Genomic DNA, 16,869 nt, shown 5'->3' on the forward strand with positions numbered 1-16,869 from the left:
AAGCTGCTTTTAACAAAAGAGAAAACATTCTAGAAGCCCTAAGGGAAAGTTCAATGAACTGTCTGGCCGAATCAAGGAAGGCTTCCATGAGAGCGAACATTTGAGTGAGCACTGAAAAAGGAGGTAAAGAAAGAAAAGAATCCAAGCAACGTTTCTAGTTTGGGTCCGAATGTGACACAGATAATTCTGGAAAGTCCTGAACAGAGACTGGCCAAATCTGCTTCAGTGGACAGAGAGGAGGGAGTGACCGGGATGTGCAGGTGCCTACAGTGCGGACCAAGGTTAGAAGGAAGCCATCGCCCGAGCTGCGCGAAGCCCTCCCCAAGGTTGGGCATCTGGTGGCTGCAGCGGAGGAAGGACCCACACACCCTGCCCTGGACTGTTACCATCGTGTCCGGCCGTCGCCTTGGCCTTCAGAGCCTGTGTGCAGACGGGGGAAGAGCCCCGACCGCCGCTTGATGGGGCTCCGCGACTGGTTCTTTGCAGCCGCCGCTGCCGCCGCCGCCGGGGGCTGCCAATGAAACCACCAATGTGAGTGCTCACAGCCCACCCAGACCCCAGTCTCCTTCCCCTCACCCCCCTTTCTGGTCTACAAATAGCTCCTGCAACCCCATCTGGTCTAGAGGAGGTCCCAGAAATGGCAAGGCAGCTGGGAAGGCCAGGATCTACGTCACAGGAGCTGAGACCCCGAGACTCCAGCCACTTGAAGCCTGCTTTCCTGTGTTCTTAAGCCAAACCTTTGGCCCCATGTAATCATCACCAAAGACCAGAATTCCTGGAGGAACAGGGGTCAGGGCCACCATAAAAAGAGCCCAACATACTGAGAAGGTCAGGATGGTTAAGGGGGTCACAGACCGAGAACCACACAGCTGAGGGAGCCCTGGGAGTGACCTGGTCCAGCCTCTCACTTTACCGAAGAGAAGGCTGAGGGGATTGGGCTAAGGTCATATAGCGAACTGCTGGCAGGACAGGGACGAAAACCCAGGGCTCTGACTCTCCAACCACTCCTCACAAATAATTGGGTCCAAGCTGGGTGTCTCAGGAACAAGACAGAACGAGAGAAGCAGACCCAGGTCCACAGGCCGAGGGAACCCACCAAGAATGTGGCTCTGTTTCAGCCACATGCAGTGGGGATGAGCACGAGACTGAGGAAGGAGAGACCACAGTTGGTCTTCAGAGCCCACCAGGCCTGTAACACAGGCCCCAACTTCTGCCATTTGTGTGCTGTGCAACCTTGGGTGAGAAGCCAAACTCTCTGGGCCCCAGTCTCCTCATCCACAGAATGGGGATAACTGTCCCGCCCTGCTCCTTTCACAGACCTTCTGGGTGGAACAAGATAACAGCTATGAAAATATTTGGTAATGTCAATGAATTATATAAGACCACTTATGATACTAATCCTGAGTATCAAGGTGAGTGTATTCCATTTGAAAAAGAAAAGAAAACCCTAGTCTATATGAATCCAAAGTCACTTTGTTTTTTAAATGGACCACCTATGTGGTTCCTTCACCTGGCCAATTGCTGGTGCAAGCAGACCAGGCCCAAACCCACAGCCACGCTAGGCTCTTGCCTTGGGAACTGCACACAGTGATCAACGGCAAAGACTTTGGGTCAGCGAGATGTGCATTCAAATCCCAGCTCTTCAGCTTAGCTAAGTGACCTGGGGCAGGTTACTAAACCTCTCTGGGCCTCCGTTCCTCAAATCTGAAATGGAGAATACATCAGTTCCTACCTCAAACAGCTGTTACAGGGATCAGATGAGAGAATGTGAATTACTTCGCTCAGTCCCTAGTGCACAGCAAGCCGGGGGTGGTTCCTGTGATCGTTAATAACAAAGCGAGGACACCCCTCCTGGGTCCCAAGCCCCCCTGGGCAGAGAAATGTGCCCCAGAACCATTCTGCAGTGTGGGCCCCGAGGAGGAGGCCCAGTTGTCAAGGGAACTCAGAGAACAGATAACGGGCAGGTGTCTAGTCTGGGCCAGCCCCAGCTGGGCCTGGGACTGAGGCTCCGTTTCACAGGCAGGGGTCACCCCCAAACAGCCTCAATCTCCCCAGTCCCTGCTCTGGACTCCTGGACCAAGCCTGGGCGCACAGACCCTCCTTCACAGGCCTGGGGGGCCCTCCCCGGGCACTGTGAGCTGCCCCAGGGCCTGCAGCACTCACCGAGAAGGTAGTCTTGGTGACCTCCACACTGTTGTGCGAGATGCCCCCGCTGAGGCTGCCAGGGATGCCTCCGCTGTGCTGCTTCTTCTGGCTGCTCACCATGGTCTCCATGGAGTGGCTACGCACACGGATGGCCCTCTGTGGGGAGAAGTGACAGGGACCTGATCACTGGAGCCCACCAGATGCCCCTGTCCTCCTGGTACAGTCTGCAGACACAGCCCTCGGCTTGTGCACACTCCGGCACACAGCGCTCTGTGCCCACTTAGGGCCACGAAAGAGCAAAGGGCACATGGGCAAACAGTGACGTGTCCAGGAGAGGATACCCAGGAAGACCAGGGGCTTGTCAGTGTGCATGGGTAGGAACAGCTCAAATCAAGACTGCTGAGCCTACAGCAGGGACGGGCCTGGGAGGTGACGACCGCTGCCCCAGGCCAGTCTGCAGGTCTCTGCTGTTCTGGAAGCAGACCCGAGGGCAGTGGCCACAGTGAGGAGCGTTAGTTAACACACAGGGAGCACTCCCGCAGGCCCTGCACCTTTTAGTGTTGCCCTAATTTTAGGAAAAGATCTGGTTTCCCTCGCTGACTGGATGCTCCTTAAGAGGCAGAGGTCAGGTCTGACCTTCTCTGACCTGCAACGTCCCCGGGCCCAGCACGGGGACAGACACACGGGCAGCACGCAGAAAGACAAGTAGCCACATCGACTGGTGACTTATGATCACCAGGCTCTCTGCGAAGAGCTCAAGATGTATTCTCACCACCAGCCCATGGTGTGGATATCCGCCACCCCATTTCACAGCTAAGGCTCAGAGAAGCTAAGTGACCTGACCAGGGGCCCCCAGCTAACGGAAGGTAGAACAGAGGGCTGACACATGCGAAGATACACAAATGGAGATGTGAGTTGCTCGTGTAAAAGTGCCACCCCCACCATGTTCCTCAGTGGCAGAGCCACCATCTCGTCCGATTTCCCCTCTTCCTCCATGGAACTAGAGAGTAAATCATAATCAGTCTAAGGTGGTCGCCAAACCTCTCCCCTGGCCAGTGGGGCCTGAGGGGATGCCTGCAGGGAGCTGTGGGGAAAGGTCTCCTCAAGGACTGCCAAAGGAGAGGTGACCTTCTGCACCTAGAGTGCAGTAGCCACCCTGGCACGCGAGCGCTCGAGCCCGCGGGACGAAGGCGACAAGAGGGGATGGCAGAGGGGAGAGGGGAAAGAATCTGGATGCCGAGGACCACACTGAGCCACAAGTACCCGGAGCCTCCTTGTTAAGTGGGCTCGTGGATTTTCCTTACTGTGGGAGCCGGCTGAGGTTCTCAGAAACGTAGCTTCAGAAAACGGATGCAAAAGGACAAAGGTATGGGTGCAGGAAGCCAGTTCAGGAAGGAGGGCCATTTGCAAACATGGCTGCCCCAGAGACTCGCTGCTTTTGGAAATGAGGCACGGAGCCCACCAGCCTCCTACCCCGGCTGTCATCTAGCCTCCCCTGTGTGAGTCACAGACACCGCTTGAGGGACATCAGCTCTCTCCCTTTCTAAACCACAGAAGAGAATCGCTAGCAACAGTTTCCAGCCAGTACATTCTATTCATTCCATCACCCACAGACAACATTAAGTCACACACCCTTCAAAAAACTGACAGCAGGAACGGTCACCACACTGAGGCATCCCTGGATAAAGAGCAAGGATCCTTAAGTGAGTCCAGGGCTCCGTAAATCTCAGCGTCACGACATTCTGCCGCACCCTCGTGGGTGCCAACACCACCAACAGTGACGTGTCAGTTAGTCATGTATGTTCTGATGCATTCCTCACGGTCTTTCCAAGAAAGACTTGATGCGGTGTGACAAGCTCTGGTCTACTGAGCTTCATAGATGTGAACACACCGGATCCCTACACTCTGAGATGCAGCCAGGACAGGCACTGATAGAAAGATCCCAAAAGGCAAACAAATGATCACCCAAGGTCACACTGCAGGTCGGAGGTGGGGCTAGGACCCAAACCCAGGCCCCTGGGCTCCAGACGGAAGGGTCCCTGATATCCCAAAAAGGGGTCCAGATTGAACACAGAATTAAACAGGTTGATGGAGTAAGGATGATTACAAATCAAGGGCTCCCAACCTCTCCTCAAAAAAAGTCTCCGAAGCTGATGTCAGGGAGGATATTTTCTCCTCACATGCCCTTGGTGCTGCTGTCTGAGTCAGCAAGAGAAGTCTGAGGAGACAATGGGCTGGCAGGGAATTCCAGGGATGTGCAGGGTGGCCATCTGCTGCTTGAAGCTAACAGAAAGGGGGCTGAATCCTGGTCTTCCCAACACCATGTACGAACCTCTCTGGCACACGGCCTCATTGTCTATACAACGTGGCGGTGGTGCTGCATGAGGATGCCAGGGGACCGTGTGGGCCAAACAGCTGGTGTAAAATCCACTCTCCGGGGGCCCGCTCTCCTCCCCCACTCTGAGGGATGGAGCTGAAAGATGCCATGGTTGCCTCAGAACCTTGACATAAACCCTGACTGGGACAAAATCACCCAGGGATATGGTCTAAAGTATTTTACATTTCAATCTGACGTTGAGCTGGAAACACTAGCCTTCTCAAGCTGGGCAGAAGAGTCAGGGAAAGGGTGAAGAAGAGAAAGGACAGGCTCCTCTCTGCCTGCATCTTCCCAGGGACGGGCTGCTCCCTGTGTGCAAAACTGCCTGTTCCTGTGCTGGAGCGCCTGACCTCGGGGAAGGTCTTCCGTGAACCGAGCTGAAGTATGACCGGTTCCAGACCCTGGAGTCTCAGGCCAGTCTACTCCATATTTCACCCAACTGTCCTGAGTCCGCTGTCCTCTCGGCTAACCACCTCTGGTTCCAGTGTCCCTCCTCAGCCCTGACGGTTCCCAGCCCTCAGCTCACCCCAGGGCTTACCTTTGTACAGGCTCTCCTTTGGAGGAGAAGGGGCAAGAAAAAAGAGATGGTGTCACCTTCTCTTTATCAGCTTATGTCACTTCATGTCAGCAGGGGTTTGAGCTACCAGTTAGTGTTACGCAGGGAGCAAGTCCCTTCTGGGCCAACTACAAGCCTTGCTTCCTTATGGGTTTGTGCTTCCTTATGCTTCCAAATGGGTTTTGGGAGTTGTTTCAATTCCACAAACTTAAGGGACACAAAGCACAGACATGAGCACTGGGGGGCGGGGGGGGGTGCCTATCTGTACCAGGCAAGCAACAGAGGGAGGGGTGCTTGGGGAGGAAGATGCCAGCCGCTTGCCTCCTGACATCAGTCCTAATCAGGAGGGACCCCGAGGGCTGGAACAGGGTCTTCTGTACCCCCCTGCAGGGCAAATAAAGGATGGAGGTGGACAGGAGAGGGAAATATCCGTCCATATCTCCACAGACCAGAGCTCCAATCTGTGAGCTACCCAGGCTGCCCCTGCTCGCAGGTACTTTGCCAGGGACACTGCATCCTGTGCTCCTCTCCTGCCGCTGGGGGTCAGAGCACGCCAGCGCATTGACTGCCACCACCCCCCAAAGTTCTGGGAGAAATGCACCTGCAGTGGTCTCTGCTTGCCATGGTCCCCATTCTGCCACTGGGCGTTTTCCTCCCTGGTCCTCCATTCCCCCTTCTGCATGATGATGTTAATGGAGGGTTGGGCTAGCTCCCTGTTTCTCAGAATGTGGCTCACACGTGCTTTGTCTACAGATCACATAGCTACATCAAGGAGCATTACTTTTTCTTTTCATTACAGACCAATAAAAATTTCATCAACAGCTGGCACTGGTGGAGAATGGCATTTGAGAACAATGGTCTAGAGATCAATACTTTTCAAAGGTGAATAATGCTCAGCTCTTTTATAAAGAAAAATATTCCTGCAAGACCAAGAATACATCCACAGACACCCCCCCACAACAGTGGTCCCATGGACGGCATCTGCAAGATACCTACTTATTCCACAGAAATATCTTTTAATTGAGTTTCACTGCAAAAGTTTAGTCTCTATAATTGGAAATATGTATATTTTTAGATTTATCATCTAAGTGCAAATGCAAAATTTTTAAGTGTTGGTAGAACTGGCAGATTCCTGAGACTATCTCTAAGCACTCAGTTTGAGAAGCAGGTTTGGACATCCATAAACCAACTGTTCCATTTCTCATGGAAGAAAAGCTTAAATTACAGCCAGTGGAATTGAGGTAAGAAGGGAGAACTATCCAGGCAGCACAATCTAGGACAGCGAAGGGCCTGCTTCCTGGGAGAGGGGAGAATCATCCCAAGAGGCCAGGGGATGTATGGTTGAGATTGCTTTTAGCCTGGGAATTCTCCATTGTTTCCACATGAGATGAGATCTTTGACCAAAAGGAGAAAGAACACAACACTTTTCTTTCTGGAATCATTTCACGCACTTCTTTCAAGAGGGATCCCACGGAGGTGCGGGTGAGGAACTCCATGAGGAATGCCAATAATTCTGACACCACAGCAGCACCCTGGGAACGCAGGAAGAATTACCAAAATGAGAGATGGTTTCCTGAGCTAAATCAGACTGTAGGCCTGGCCACAGGCAGAGCCCGGGCATCGGAAACCCCCAGGGCCACTGGGCTCCGTGCTGCCACGCCTGGCTTGCCCCCAGTTTTGGCCGCCACAGCCTGGGAGATGAGACGGTAATGGTGGAAGGGACAAGGCAAAAGAGCCCATGTTCCCAACTCGGGGAAGCTCATCCTAATGACCGGAGCTCTGAAGGCTTACTCTGCGTGACCGCCCATGCCAGCCCTTCCCTCACCCCACAAGCACTACCTCAGGGACAGGCGTGGAAGCAGAAGGCACAAGCAGATCTGTCTTCAGCCCACAGGTGGAAGGATTAAGGGCTGAAAAGGAAAAGGCCCTGGACTATTGGATCAAAGACGAGTAACGATAAATCTTGAAGCCTCTCCTCTCTTAGAAATCCCTCAGTCAGAGCCACTAGAGTCCAGGCAGATCTGCAGTTTCTCCTCCAGAGGCAGGGGCACCGGACAAAAGGCTTCAGGCACCCTTCCTTTAAGACCCACAGCGTGAGTGTAACTGCTGGGCCGTCTTCTCCATGCACCGTGGGCAGCATCCACAGCGCACAAGCTTTTCCAGGTTACAAAGACACTTGAAACATGAAAAAGACAATGGTGAACTTCCAAATACAGAAAGGAACTTGCAAAACTGAAAGTCACACACACTTCTTTAAAATCTGCAAACTATTGCGTTATGTGAGCTAGTCCCCTGCAGCTGAAGCCATAGATCAATTACAGTTACTGTGCCATGTGGGAGCATTGTGATATGCTTGCTATGGGGGCAGGAGTGTGGCCTACACAGGTGCTCCTGTTTACTGGGCCTCACCCCCACCTCACCCCCCAGGTCACTGGGCTAGCCCACCTGCCGCCCTCTTTCCTCCCCTGCCCCTCCTCTCCCTCACGCCCCTTTCCTCTTGATCTCTACTTTCTCCTATTTCGCCCTGGCTGCCGCTGTCCATGAGGCCTGAAACAGATGACCCAGGAATGACCCACCAGCCTGGACAAGCAGCTCAGCTCCTACCCTCCTATCCCCACCCCCTTGAGGCATCTCAGCAGCTGCCCCAACGAGGGCCAGCAGAGCCGTCCCCTGCTCTCTGCGGGCCAGCCGGGCAGCCAGGGACAGACCCCAGGCTTGTCCAGGCAGGGCCAGAGCAGGTGGAATCTTAACGGAGCCGGCAGGATCATGGGGAACAGAGGCTCTGCAATCCACACACACAGATTCAAATTACTTTGTCTCTCTGAGCCTTCATTTCCTCACATGTAAGATGACAGGCATAACTCATAAAATTGGGAATAAATTCTGATCCCCATCAGAGCAGCCTTTCTCACAGGGCACAGAGGGCGCCATGAGGCCTTACGTGGGACGGTGCATGTCAAGCGTCCACCCGACCCAACAACACTCTCACTGAGCACCTACTGTATTCCAGGCAACGTGCACTTTCCCAGGCACCAGGTATCCCTTCGGTGAACGCCTCCGGGAACTCCAGAGGTCTGATTTATCGTCCCCGTGTTGTTGAGGAGAACACCGTAGCTCAGAGACGTTAAAGCCCACAGCCTGGATCACGCTGAGCTGGGATTCTAACACAGGCAGGACTAGCCTTGGCCCCACACATGCTGTCCCTTCACCAATCATTCTGCAATGGGCAGTCCGGCAGAACGCTAACCTAAGACCAGAAAACGAGCTCATTTCTCTACCTCTAAGTAGGTGTAAGGTTTTGAGTCGTCCTGCCGCCTCCCTCGCCTATCCCCTCGTGTGCGAGTGGGAATGACGAGATCTGCCATGCTGACTGCACGGGGGAACAGCCAGGGTCAAGCTGGATGCTGGGCATCAGCGCTGCGTGGACCACAGAGCACTCAGGAAGCACGTGACAATACAGTTCCCGTACCTCACGCCAGCTCAGGGCTGTCCAAGGTCTACTTGAATACTCCCAGGAACAGGGCGCTCACGGCCTCCTTTTGCAGCTCGTTATGGTTAGAAAGTTCTTCCTTTTGCAAAGTCCACAGGGAGTTAATTGCCTGTACCTCCATCCCCCTGGCCCTGGCCAGGTCCTCCAGTGCCCTGCCAGTTGGAAAAACTGACTGCACTACCACACCCTGGCTACTAAAGACCCCGAAGGCTGTGTCCTGACGCAGAAGGAGGCCTTGAAGGCAATAGTGTTCTTGCTTTGTACTGGCTCCTCTCCTGCCATCAACTCTCTCCCTGTCCCTGCTTCTCAGACTCCTGGGCCAGGAGGAGATGATCGGCATCAAGGAAGGGTGTAGAAGACGCCAAGACACTGTTGGCTGCTCTGACCGCTCACACTTCCAACACTGCGATGCTGGCACTCGGGCTCTGGGGTCAGGACCCCATGGACCTTGGACTTCTTCCCTTATACGTTCCACCATCGCCCCCCACCATGCACCATGCCAGCCACTCTCGTGCCCTTACCTTGAAAGACTCCAGGAATCCCCCATGGCCCCCATTCTCAAACTTGTCCTCTTCCGGGCCCAGTCCCAGCATAGCCTGCGTGTGGGTGTGAAGCTCATCGTGGAGGTTGTCCAGCAGGGCGGCCCTGGTCCGGTCCTGAAAGAAAAGAGGGTGGGGATTATGGAGCTGGCACAGAAGACAGAGATGTGCCCTCTCCCTGGGGGCTCCCGACACCTAGCCACCAGCACCCCAGTGCCAGCGTGGACCTGCGGCCTGGCCGGGCTCCATGCTCACAAATACTGCAGTGGCCGCTACAGCTCTGTAGCCGGCCTCTGCTCTCTTCCCCTGCTCCTTCTTCTTGGACCATCCCACGGCTCTACCCTGCTGACTCCCAGCTCAGAGCTCTGCCTCGAGCTCCACAGCCAGGTCCCCGGCTCTTCTCCATCCGGACGCTGGGCCAGGGCCACGCCTACGACCTCCAGGGGCCCCATTCACACACACCAGCAGCAGCCCACAGCAGCCCTGCAGGCACCTCCAGAGCAGATCCTCACAGACCTCATCTCCCAAAGGCCCCCAAATCGGTGAAGAGCCCAGGCCAAAGTCCCAAGAGCCACCCCGCAATTCCACTTTGCCCCACGCTATACACAGGAGTCCATAAACTCTTCCCGACCCTGACCCCAAACCATTCCTTCCTGTGGCCGGTGTAAGCAAGCTGTCCTCATCTGTCCTGGACTCCTGCAAGAGCTTCCAGCCTGCCACCCTTGCTGCCCTCCTCCCTAGTGCCCTGCCTTTCTCATCACCGCCAGAGTAGTCTGACATACAAAGCAAGCCATCACTCTCCTAAGTACTTCATTAGGCCCTCATCACCTCCAGAGTTCAAAGCCCTTCCTGACCTGACCCAAACAACACCCCCAGCTGAGTCTCTACCCCCACCTGAGTCCTTCTCTCAGGCCCCTCAAAAGTCATGCTCTGATCTGCCTGGCCTTTGCTTATGCTGTTTCCCATGCCTGGAATAACTCTCCCCAATCTTTCCTCCTGGAAAAAGGCTTGTCAGATATCCAGATTCAGCAGCTCAAGGGCCACCTCCTCCAAGAAGCCCTCTCTGAACACATCCCAGTTCTTTACGGGCAGAAGCAGTCACAGCCCCTGTGCTGGCCCCCATCATGGCTGAGTGCCATAACCTGTCTCTTAAGCAATGGCCCCTTCCCACCAGCCCAAACACAGAAAGGCAGAAACTGTGCCTCACTTATCCCTGTATCACAGGGAACAGAACAGAGCCTGGCACATAGCAGGTGCTCAATAAATGACTGGTGAATGATTGGCTAGACCTAGAGTTTGGGTGGGGTTTCCACAAGAAGGAATTCCTATATCCACACAGGGCTGAAGGCTTAGAGGGATGGGCAAAGACGGTTCTCCTCACCTTGAGCAGCCCCCAAGAACAGACCCCCAGGAGAGGCTGGCTAACAAGCAGCCAGGAAGGCAGGAGGAAGACTTCCAGAAACAGCGCTCTCACCTCCAGCTTCGCAAACTTGTCTGACTTGCAGCAAGCATTCTCTGCGTTGGTGAGCTTGGTGAGCAGAAACTCCCTGAACTCCGGGCCCTGGAACAGACAAGCGGCTCTGGGACTCTCCTTTCAGCCACAGTCAACAGGTACGCAGAATGGAGGTTCTGGGGAAAGCCCCTAAAGTGTCCCCTCCTTACACGTGGTCATTTTCTAGCCCAGACCAGGACCACCTGCTAAGATGCCAACTGGTAGAAACCAGCTGTCCTGGTCCCGGGAAATCAACATCCCCCACACCGTTTCCATGACTGGAGGCGATTCTTGTCTGAGGCTTCTCCGACTGACGCATAAGTATTAAAACCCTTCTGCAGAAAGGCAACCCCAGAGTCAAACGCCCTGATAAGAGGAGCTGTACTAGGCCAGACTGGTGACACGAGGAGAGGTGAGAGAGACCCCAAGTGAGGAGATTCTCCCAAGCCTGCCAAAAGTGCCTCTGGCCGATTCAGCCCCACTCCAGGCAGTGCCGCTCAGATACTGAAACCTGGAGTCTTGGATAAGAGAAGAGTGGAGAGGGGAAGTTCTTACCTTCTGGAAAACAGGAGGGCTAGGCAGAGGTGGGCCAAAGGCGGGCACATCTTCCCGTGCAGTGACTGAGACCTGAAACAGAGTCTTGGTGTGGGCCAGGAGGAAAGAGATCCAAGCCGAGGATGATAATGCGCCCCGAGCCCTGGCCCCAGGGACGCCCACTGCTCATGGCACATCTCCTCCCCTCCCCAGAACTCGAGCACAACGCTCCTGTGAGCCATCAGCAGCAGGGCCAAGTGGCTGTTGCTAGAAGTGGGGCCAGACTGCACAAAGCCATCCGCATGCTCTCGTCTGCATTCCTGGAGGCCGGCAGCAAGTTTGGCAAGATGACTGGACAGGACTGAGGAGTCGCCTGAGACCCGACTTCTATGCAGCACAAGTGCCCAGGAGGCCCTATCTCGTTACCCTGTCTGCCTGGGTAGTAATCCCATGGAGAAGGCAAATGAGAACTGCTGACCCTGTTTTACTGATGAGGAAACAGATGCCCAGAGACTGGAGCCATCTCCCCACAAGCACACAGCCGATCAGCCACACAGATGCCCAGAAAAGCCAGACCTCCTGACCCTGCTGTGGGATTCATTTCCCACAACGCTGACTCCCGAACCTGGCCATACATCAGAAGCACTTCAAGTGTTTACAGAATAAATACCGATGGCATGGGCTCCACCCAAACCTACTGAGTCACGAGCTCTGGGGTGGAGCCAGGAATCTGCAACTGCTACAAGCTCCTCGGAGCTTCTGGGCAGTTGGTGGACTAGTGTTCAGGAGCCCCAGCCCCACGCACAGGGGCAGACGGCCTAGGTGAGGACTGAACAGCGCGCTGGGGCCTGCGCTGGGAACTGTGGATGGGGGGACATCCAGGTGCACAGCACAGGGTGCCCTGGGCTCTGTGTGTGGTGCCCACTTTTGGCCAGCCCGGGCGGGCATGAACTACGGGAGGGAGAGCACCCAGGGGCTCTGCGTGGGGGGTTCCCAGGCTCAGGACAGGCCCCACACGTCCAGCTGCTCTCCCTGTGTGAGGTGCCCTGGCTTCACCTGTTCTCGGCCCACGAGGCCACAGGCCTCTCTGGAGACTCTGCCCTCTCCCTCTCCCAGACGACCACTGACGTGAGCCTGGCCCTGGCGCGCCACCAGCCTCCCTGGCCTGTGAAGTAGGGCAGATGTAGAGAGTCTGCCAGACCGGGCGAGCAGGCAGCTCGGAGCCAGGCCAAGGGAAGGCCCTGCCAGGGTCTGGAAGGAAACAGTGGGAGAGAGCTGGTCAGTACGGCTTTCTCTCCCCAAGCTCAAGGCTGTCTGCATGCCTGGAATTAGGAAATGATGTGTGTTCAGCGGACATGATTTCTGGCTGGTTCCAGCTGCCAAACAGTCCCCCACCACCACCCACTACACACAGGAATCTGGGCAGGGGTGGTGGGAAGGCACCTGGGAGGAGGCCAGAGGTCAGAAAAGCAGGGGACAGGATCCTTCCTGGTGACAGTCCCGCATCTTCTATCCCCACAGCATTCCCTCTCCTGACCCCTTTCCAACACAGTGCCTGCCTCTTTGCTGTTCCCTCCTGTTGAGGACAGGTAGGTTGCTGGGCCAAAAGCAGAAGTTGCCCGAACACAGCTCCATGTTCCGTTTTCTAAAGTCAGTGCGTGCCTCCCAGCAGGGGGCAGGGCAGGGCTGAGGAGAGGGGCTGGAGAGCAGGAGCCTTGGGGCCCGAGGACAAGGATACACCAGGTAGGTGGGGAGCCTCCAAGGGCTCCAAACCTGAGATGCCAGGGCCAAGTGCAGCCTGGCAGCCTTCGAGAACTGTGTCGGGGTGTTCAAGCACCAGATCAGCAGTGAGGGGAAGGGGTGTACCCAGACAGGACCCCTCTGCAGGACCTTCAGGGTCAGGGCCAGGGTGACCTCAGACGGCAAGAGGAGAGAGTATGAGTGACGTCTCAGCTGGAGCTCCCCAGGAACAAAATTCATGTCTGAGAAATAATGCAATGTGTCCTTTTATGTATCCCTGAGTCTGGGGGCCCAGTCCCCACCTGCTCCGACAGCGCAGGGATACAGACACAGGCAGGCCAGGACGGGGACTCCGGCTCCACCACTTCCGGGCTCTGTGGCCTCGGGCCTTAAGTAACTTAAGCTCTCAGCCTCAATTTCCTTCTTGCAAAATAGGGCTAACGAGAGACCCTGCCTGACCAGGGGCTTGGGAAGATTCAGGAAGACTGTGCTCCCAAGGGCCCAGCATGGTGCCTGGTACAGAGCAAGTACCCAGGGAGGGGTAACCTGCTACCTGGCACTTTTGGTTTGTTTTTACTTTCCCTGCTGACCTGCACCTAATAAAGGATACCTGAAATACTTCAAAGTTCCCCTAAGCCACTTCCTAATCCCTCTCTCTCTCTCAAACACACACACACACACACACACACACGCACACGCGCACGTGCGCACACGCCTCCCTTCCTCAGCACCCCCACCCCGGCCCCACTTCCCACTTCCCTTCCTGCAGTATGGCAGGGCTGGAAGGAACTCAGAGACTGTAGTTCAACTTCCTCATTTCACACAAATGGAAGCTGAGGTCTGGAGAGGGAAGGAACTGACCCAAGGTCACACAGCAGTCAGAGGCAGGGCCAGGACCAGAACCCCCCGCTCCTGAGCCTCTCGGTCTGGGGGCCCTTCCTGCACATTCCTACCCATGTCCTTCCCTTCCTTTCCTCTTCTTTCCTGTTTAGCCTCCTCAGAAGATGGCTCCCTGGGGATATCTCAGCCTCCTTTGCCATAGCCCCTAAGTCTGCAGAGGTCAGCGAAGGTCCCATTCCACCCTGGACTCTCTGAGGAATCTGACGCAGTCCTCCCCAGTCTTTTCATCACCTGGGGTGCTGCTGGGAGTGTGAATGGACAGAGCTTTGGGGAATCCCTTGGAAGGCTGGCCTCCCTCCCTGCGCTCTGCACCCCCGGCCCCCCACTCATAGGTCTTGCCTCTCCAGCCCAGATGTTTGCCCAGCAGGTGGACCACACGGTCCTGCAGCCTGGGACAGTTCAGTTCTTCCTGTGGGTCCTGCTTCTCTGCAATCGCCACCCTCTCTGAGGTCAGTGCTTTTCCCTGGACCATGGGCTGTGGCTGGGAAGACCTGGTAAGGACTTCCAGCATCAAAGCTGGAGGTGAGGTGATGCTGGTTTTGGATTGCTGTATTTTCCCACTCTACTAAGCTCTTGGGAAAGTGAAGAAGCCAGTTAGCTGCGTTCCATTTCCTAACGGGAGCTAAAAACAAATACTACGCATCCACGAACGGCCCCACTCCGCCAGCAGAGGCCCAGCAGACAAGCCACACATTCGCACACGACTGCCTGGCAGGGGCTGGGAGCCCTCCCACCACACAGCTTTACCTCCAGGACCCTCCTCAGGGGCTCTCTGCCTCTACCGGCTGTGAAAAGAGCCAGCTGGCTGTTTGAGTGAACTCCACCTCAGTGGCCCTCTCTCCCTCCTGGGGGCCGGTTCTGTATGTCGCATCCACATGCCCCACCCTTAGCTAGGCACACAGGAGGCACCGACTGAATATACTTGCTTCCATCAACAAATCAAGCAGCTGTTTGAAGTGAATGCCCATTCTGGTCTAGGATGGTGATCCCTCAAGGAAATGCCCAAACCATAGCTTTGCAGACTTTTCGGCTGAAAGTGTTCAGTGACGGAGGAGTAGGAACATGAACACGGGGATATGAAAGAATCTGCCTTCCTCGGAGGAGAGTCTGGGGTCTTATTTGTAGTCTCATAATTAGTTTTCAAGTGGATGTGAATTATGCACTTAAAATATGTGGGTTTCTACTGATGTAACAATTACACGACATCATTTTCTTTTCCAAAAATCTTCAAGCAAAGTTGATACTTCACGAAGATGGCCTTGAAGCCCTCGGGATTCGTGAGCCCCTGGAACAGCACTGGCCCAAGTTACGACACAGTTATTACATTTTCAGGTCTCCCAATTTCCCCTTAGCAATGAAACACTCATTTCCCTGTTAGAACAGTGGTTCCTAACACTGTGAGTACCAGGGAGCCCTGTGAGAATTTGAGCTTTGGTCTCCCTCCCCCTAAAACGTAAAGCAGCACATAAACTCAACATTTTGTGCATAAACAACACGTTGCATATATCCACAAGGGGTTCAAAGACTAACATCCACATTAAAGACCCTGCCTTAGTCTATCTCCCTTGGATCCCACACCCCCAACACCACTGAGACAGAGAGAAACTGTTGTCCAAGAGGTCAGAACTGCTTCTCATGGAGAAGAGAAGGGCAGAGTTCATGGGACAGCCACCAGGAACGGGCAAGATGAGGGCTGCTGGGGCTTACCTGCAGTAGGGAGGACACTAAGCCATTCTGGAAAACCACTTACTGATCTGGAGGCTTAGAACTCAGGGGCTTGCAACCCCACCTCCCTGGGAGTCTTCAAATTAAGATCGATCATTTCTTCTAGAACAGCTAAACCAGAAGGACCCACCCCGTGTCCAGGGTCTACCAGGCCCCCTGCTCTCCACCATTCTCACCATAAACATTTCCCCGTTTACTTTCTTTCCCTTTGTTTGTTAGCACCCTTCTTCCTCTCATTTTCCTGACAGTTCCCCCACCCCCAACCTTCTCTTTTTTTCCTCTTCTCTGGCTCTGCCTTAGTCCAGCCAATGGCATCACCAGATTCCAAACAGAGGCACCAGGGGCTTTTCAACCCCTGAGTAAGATGCTGTTGAACCCAGAGGCAGCATTCAGAAGGTGCCTTCCACCAAGAGTCCAGCCCCCATATCCCAGAAACCTGGGGTTTCTAGAAAATCGATCACAGCAGTGCTAGGAGTATCATTCTGGAAAATGGCCTGAGGAGCTGTGGAGAACTAGTGGTCCTTGACACTACTAAATCCCAAAGGTGTGGTGAAGTGCTTAGACCCCCCAACTCCTCCAATGAGCCATTCTCCTCACCTTGTAGGATGGGGTCTCCGTGCCTGGGTTCTCGGCCTGTACAACGACGTAGGCGTGTAAGAAGTTGGAGGCAATCATATCTGGGACAAACGGTGTGTTTTCTTCTTGGAAGATGATGGCCACAATGTCATTCCCAATATGTCTCTTTCTCTGGAGCTAAACAAAAAGTGGTCCATTGTTACAAGCCAGCTAGAAACATCCTGAAAACAGACTAGATCTATATAGGAAATTCCTCATTATTCTATCTTTATACAGAAACGCTGAAACTCTGAGACAGAGCTCTCCAGGGGAGCTCCTCCCCCCCCCAATCTTCAGAAGCCACCAAAAAGAAAAACTGGGGAAGACGCTTAAGACGTTTGGTAGAGGCTCACGGGCACGTTACTGACCTGTGCAACATGCAGAGCCCTGACGCAGGACTCAGGAAGAAGAGTTAAAAGGTGAGGAATGGGTTTTGCCCTGGTAAAGCCTGTAATGGATCTGGAAGAGACACAAGTGTTCTCACACTGAGAACAGTAACAAAGGCACCAGCCAGCACGTGCTACAGCAGCTGCCACACACAAAGCGTCTGGCACTCTGGGGGCAGAGAGGAGGGCAAAATCAGAGGCCTGCTGCTAACCTGAGAAGGCTTCCTGGAAGAGGAGACTGGGGGGGGAGCAGTGCTTGATGGAAATGTGGATGAGCAGGGATGAGTGGGCAGGTCATTCCACACCAGAGGGAAGGAGAGCCACACTTAGAGAAAGAGGGCAACCCAGGGGCGCCTGGGTGGCTCAGTCA

The 16,869-nt window shown here is 54.6% G+C and overlaps 1 protein-coding gene across 6 annotated transcripts in view; it reads right to left on the minus strand.

The window, feature by feature from the left end:
- The window catches only part of RAP1GAP2 (RAP1 GTPase activating protein 2), a 177,507-nt gene that overhangs the window by 11,832 nt on the left and 148,806 nt on the right, over window positions 1–16,869 (minus strand). For 3 of the 6 annotated variants that reach the window (XM_034640330.1, XM_034640334.1, XM_034640332.1), the window contains 7 exons: window positions 16,096–16,251; window positions 11,155–11,226; window positions 10,489–10,668; window positions 9,090–9,224; window positions 6,530–6,610; window positions 2,164–2,301; window positions 387–511 (listed from right to left, as the gene is read on the minus strand). In XM_034640330.1, coding sequence (XP_034496221.1) covers window positions 387–511; window positions 2,164–2,301; window positions 6,530–6,610; window positions 9,090–9,224; window positions 10,489–10,668; window positions 11,155–11,226; window positions 16,096–16,251 — 887 coding nt within the window. The remainder of the gene's footprint in view (window positions 1–386; window positions 512–2,163; window positions 2,302–6,529; window positions 6,611–9,089; window positions 9,225–10,488; window positions 10,669–11,154; window positions 11,227–16,095; window positions 16,252–16,869) is intronic. The other 3 variants (XM_034640333.1, XM_011223399.3, XM_034640331.1) reach the window with 2 other exon arrangements.

The sequence above is a fragment of the Ailuropoda melanoleuca genome, chromosome 13 (genome assembly GCF_002007445.2).
Source record: "Ailuropoda melanoleuca isolate Jingjing chromosome 13, ASM200744v2, whole genome shotgun sequence".
NCBI lineage: Eukaryota > Metazoa > Chordata > Mammalia > Carnivora > Ursidae > Ailuropoda > Ailuropoda melanoleuca.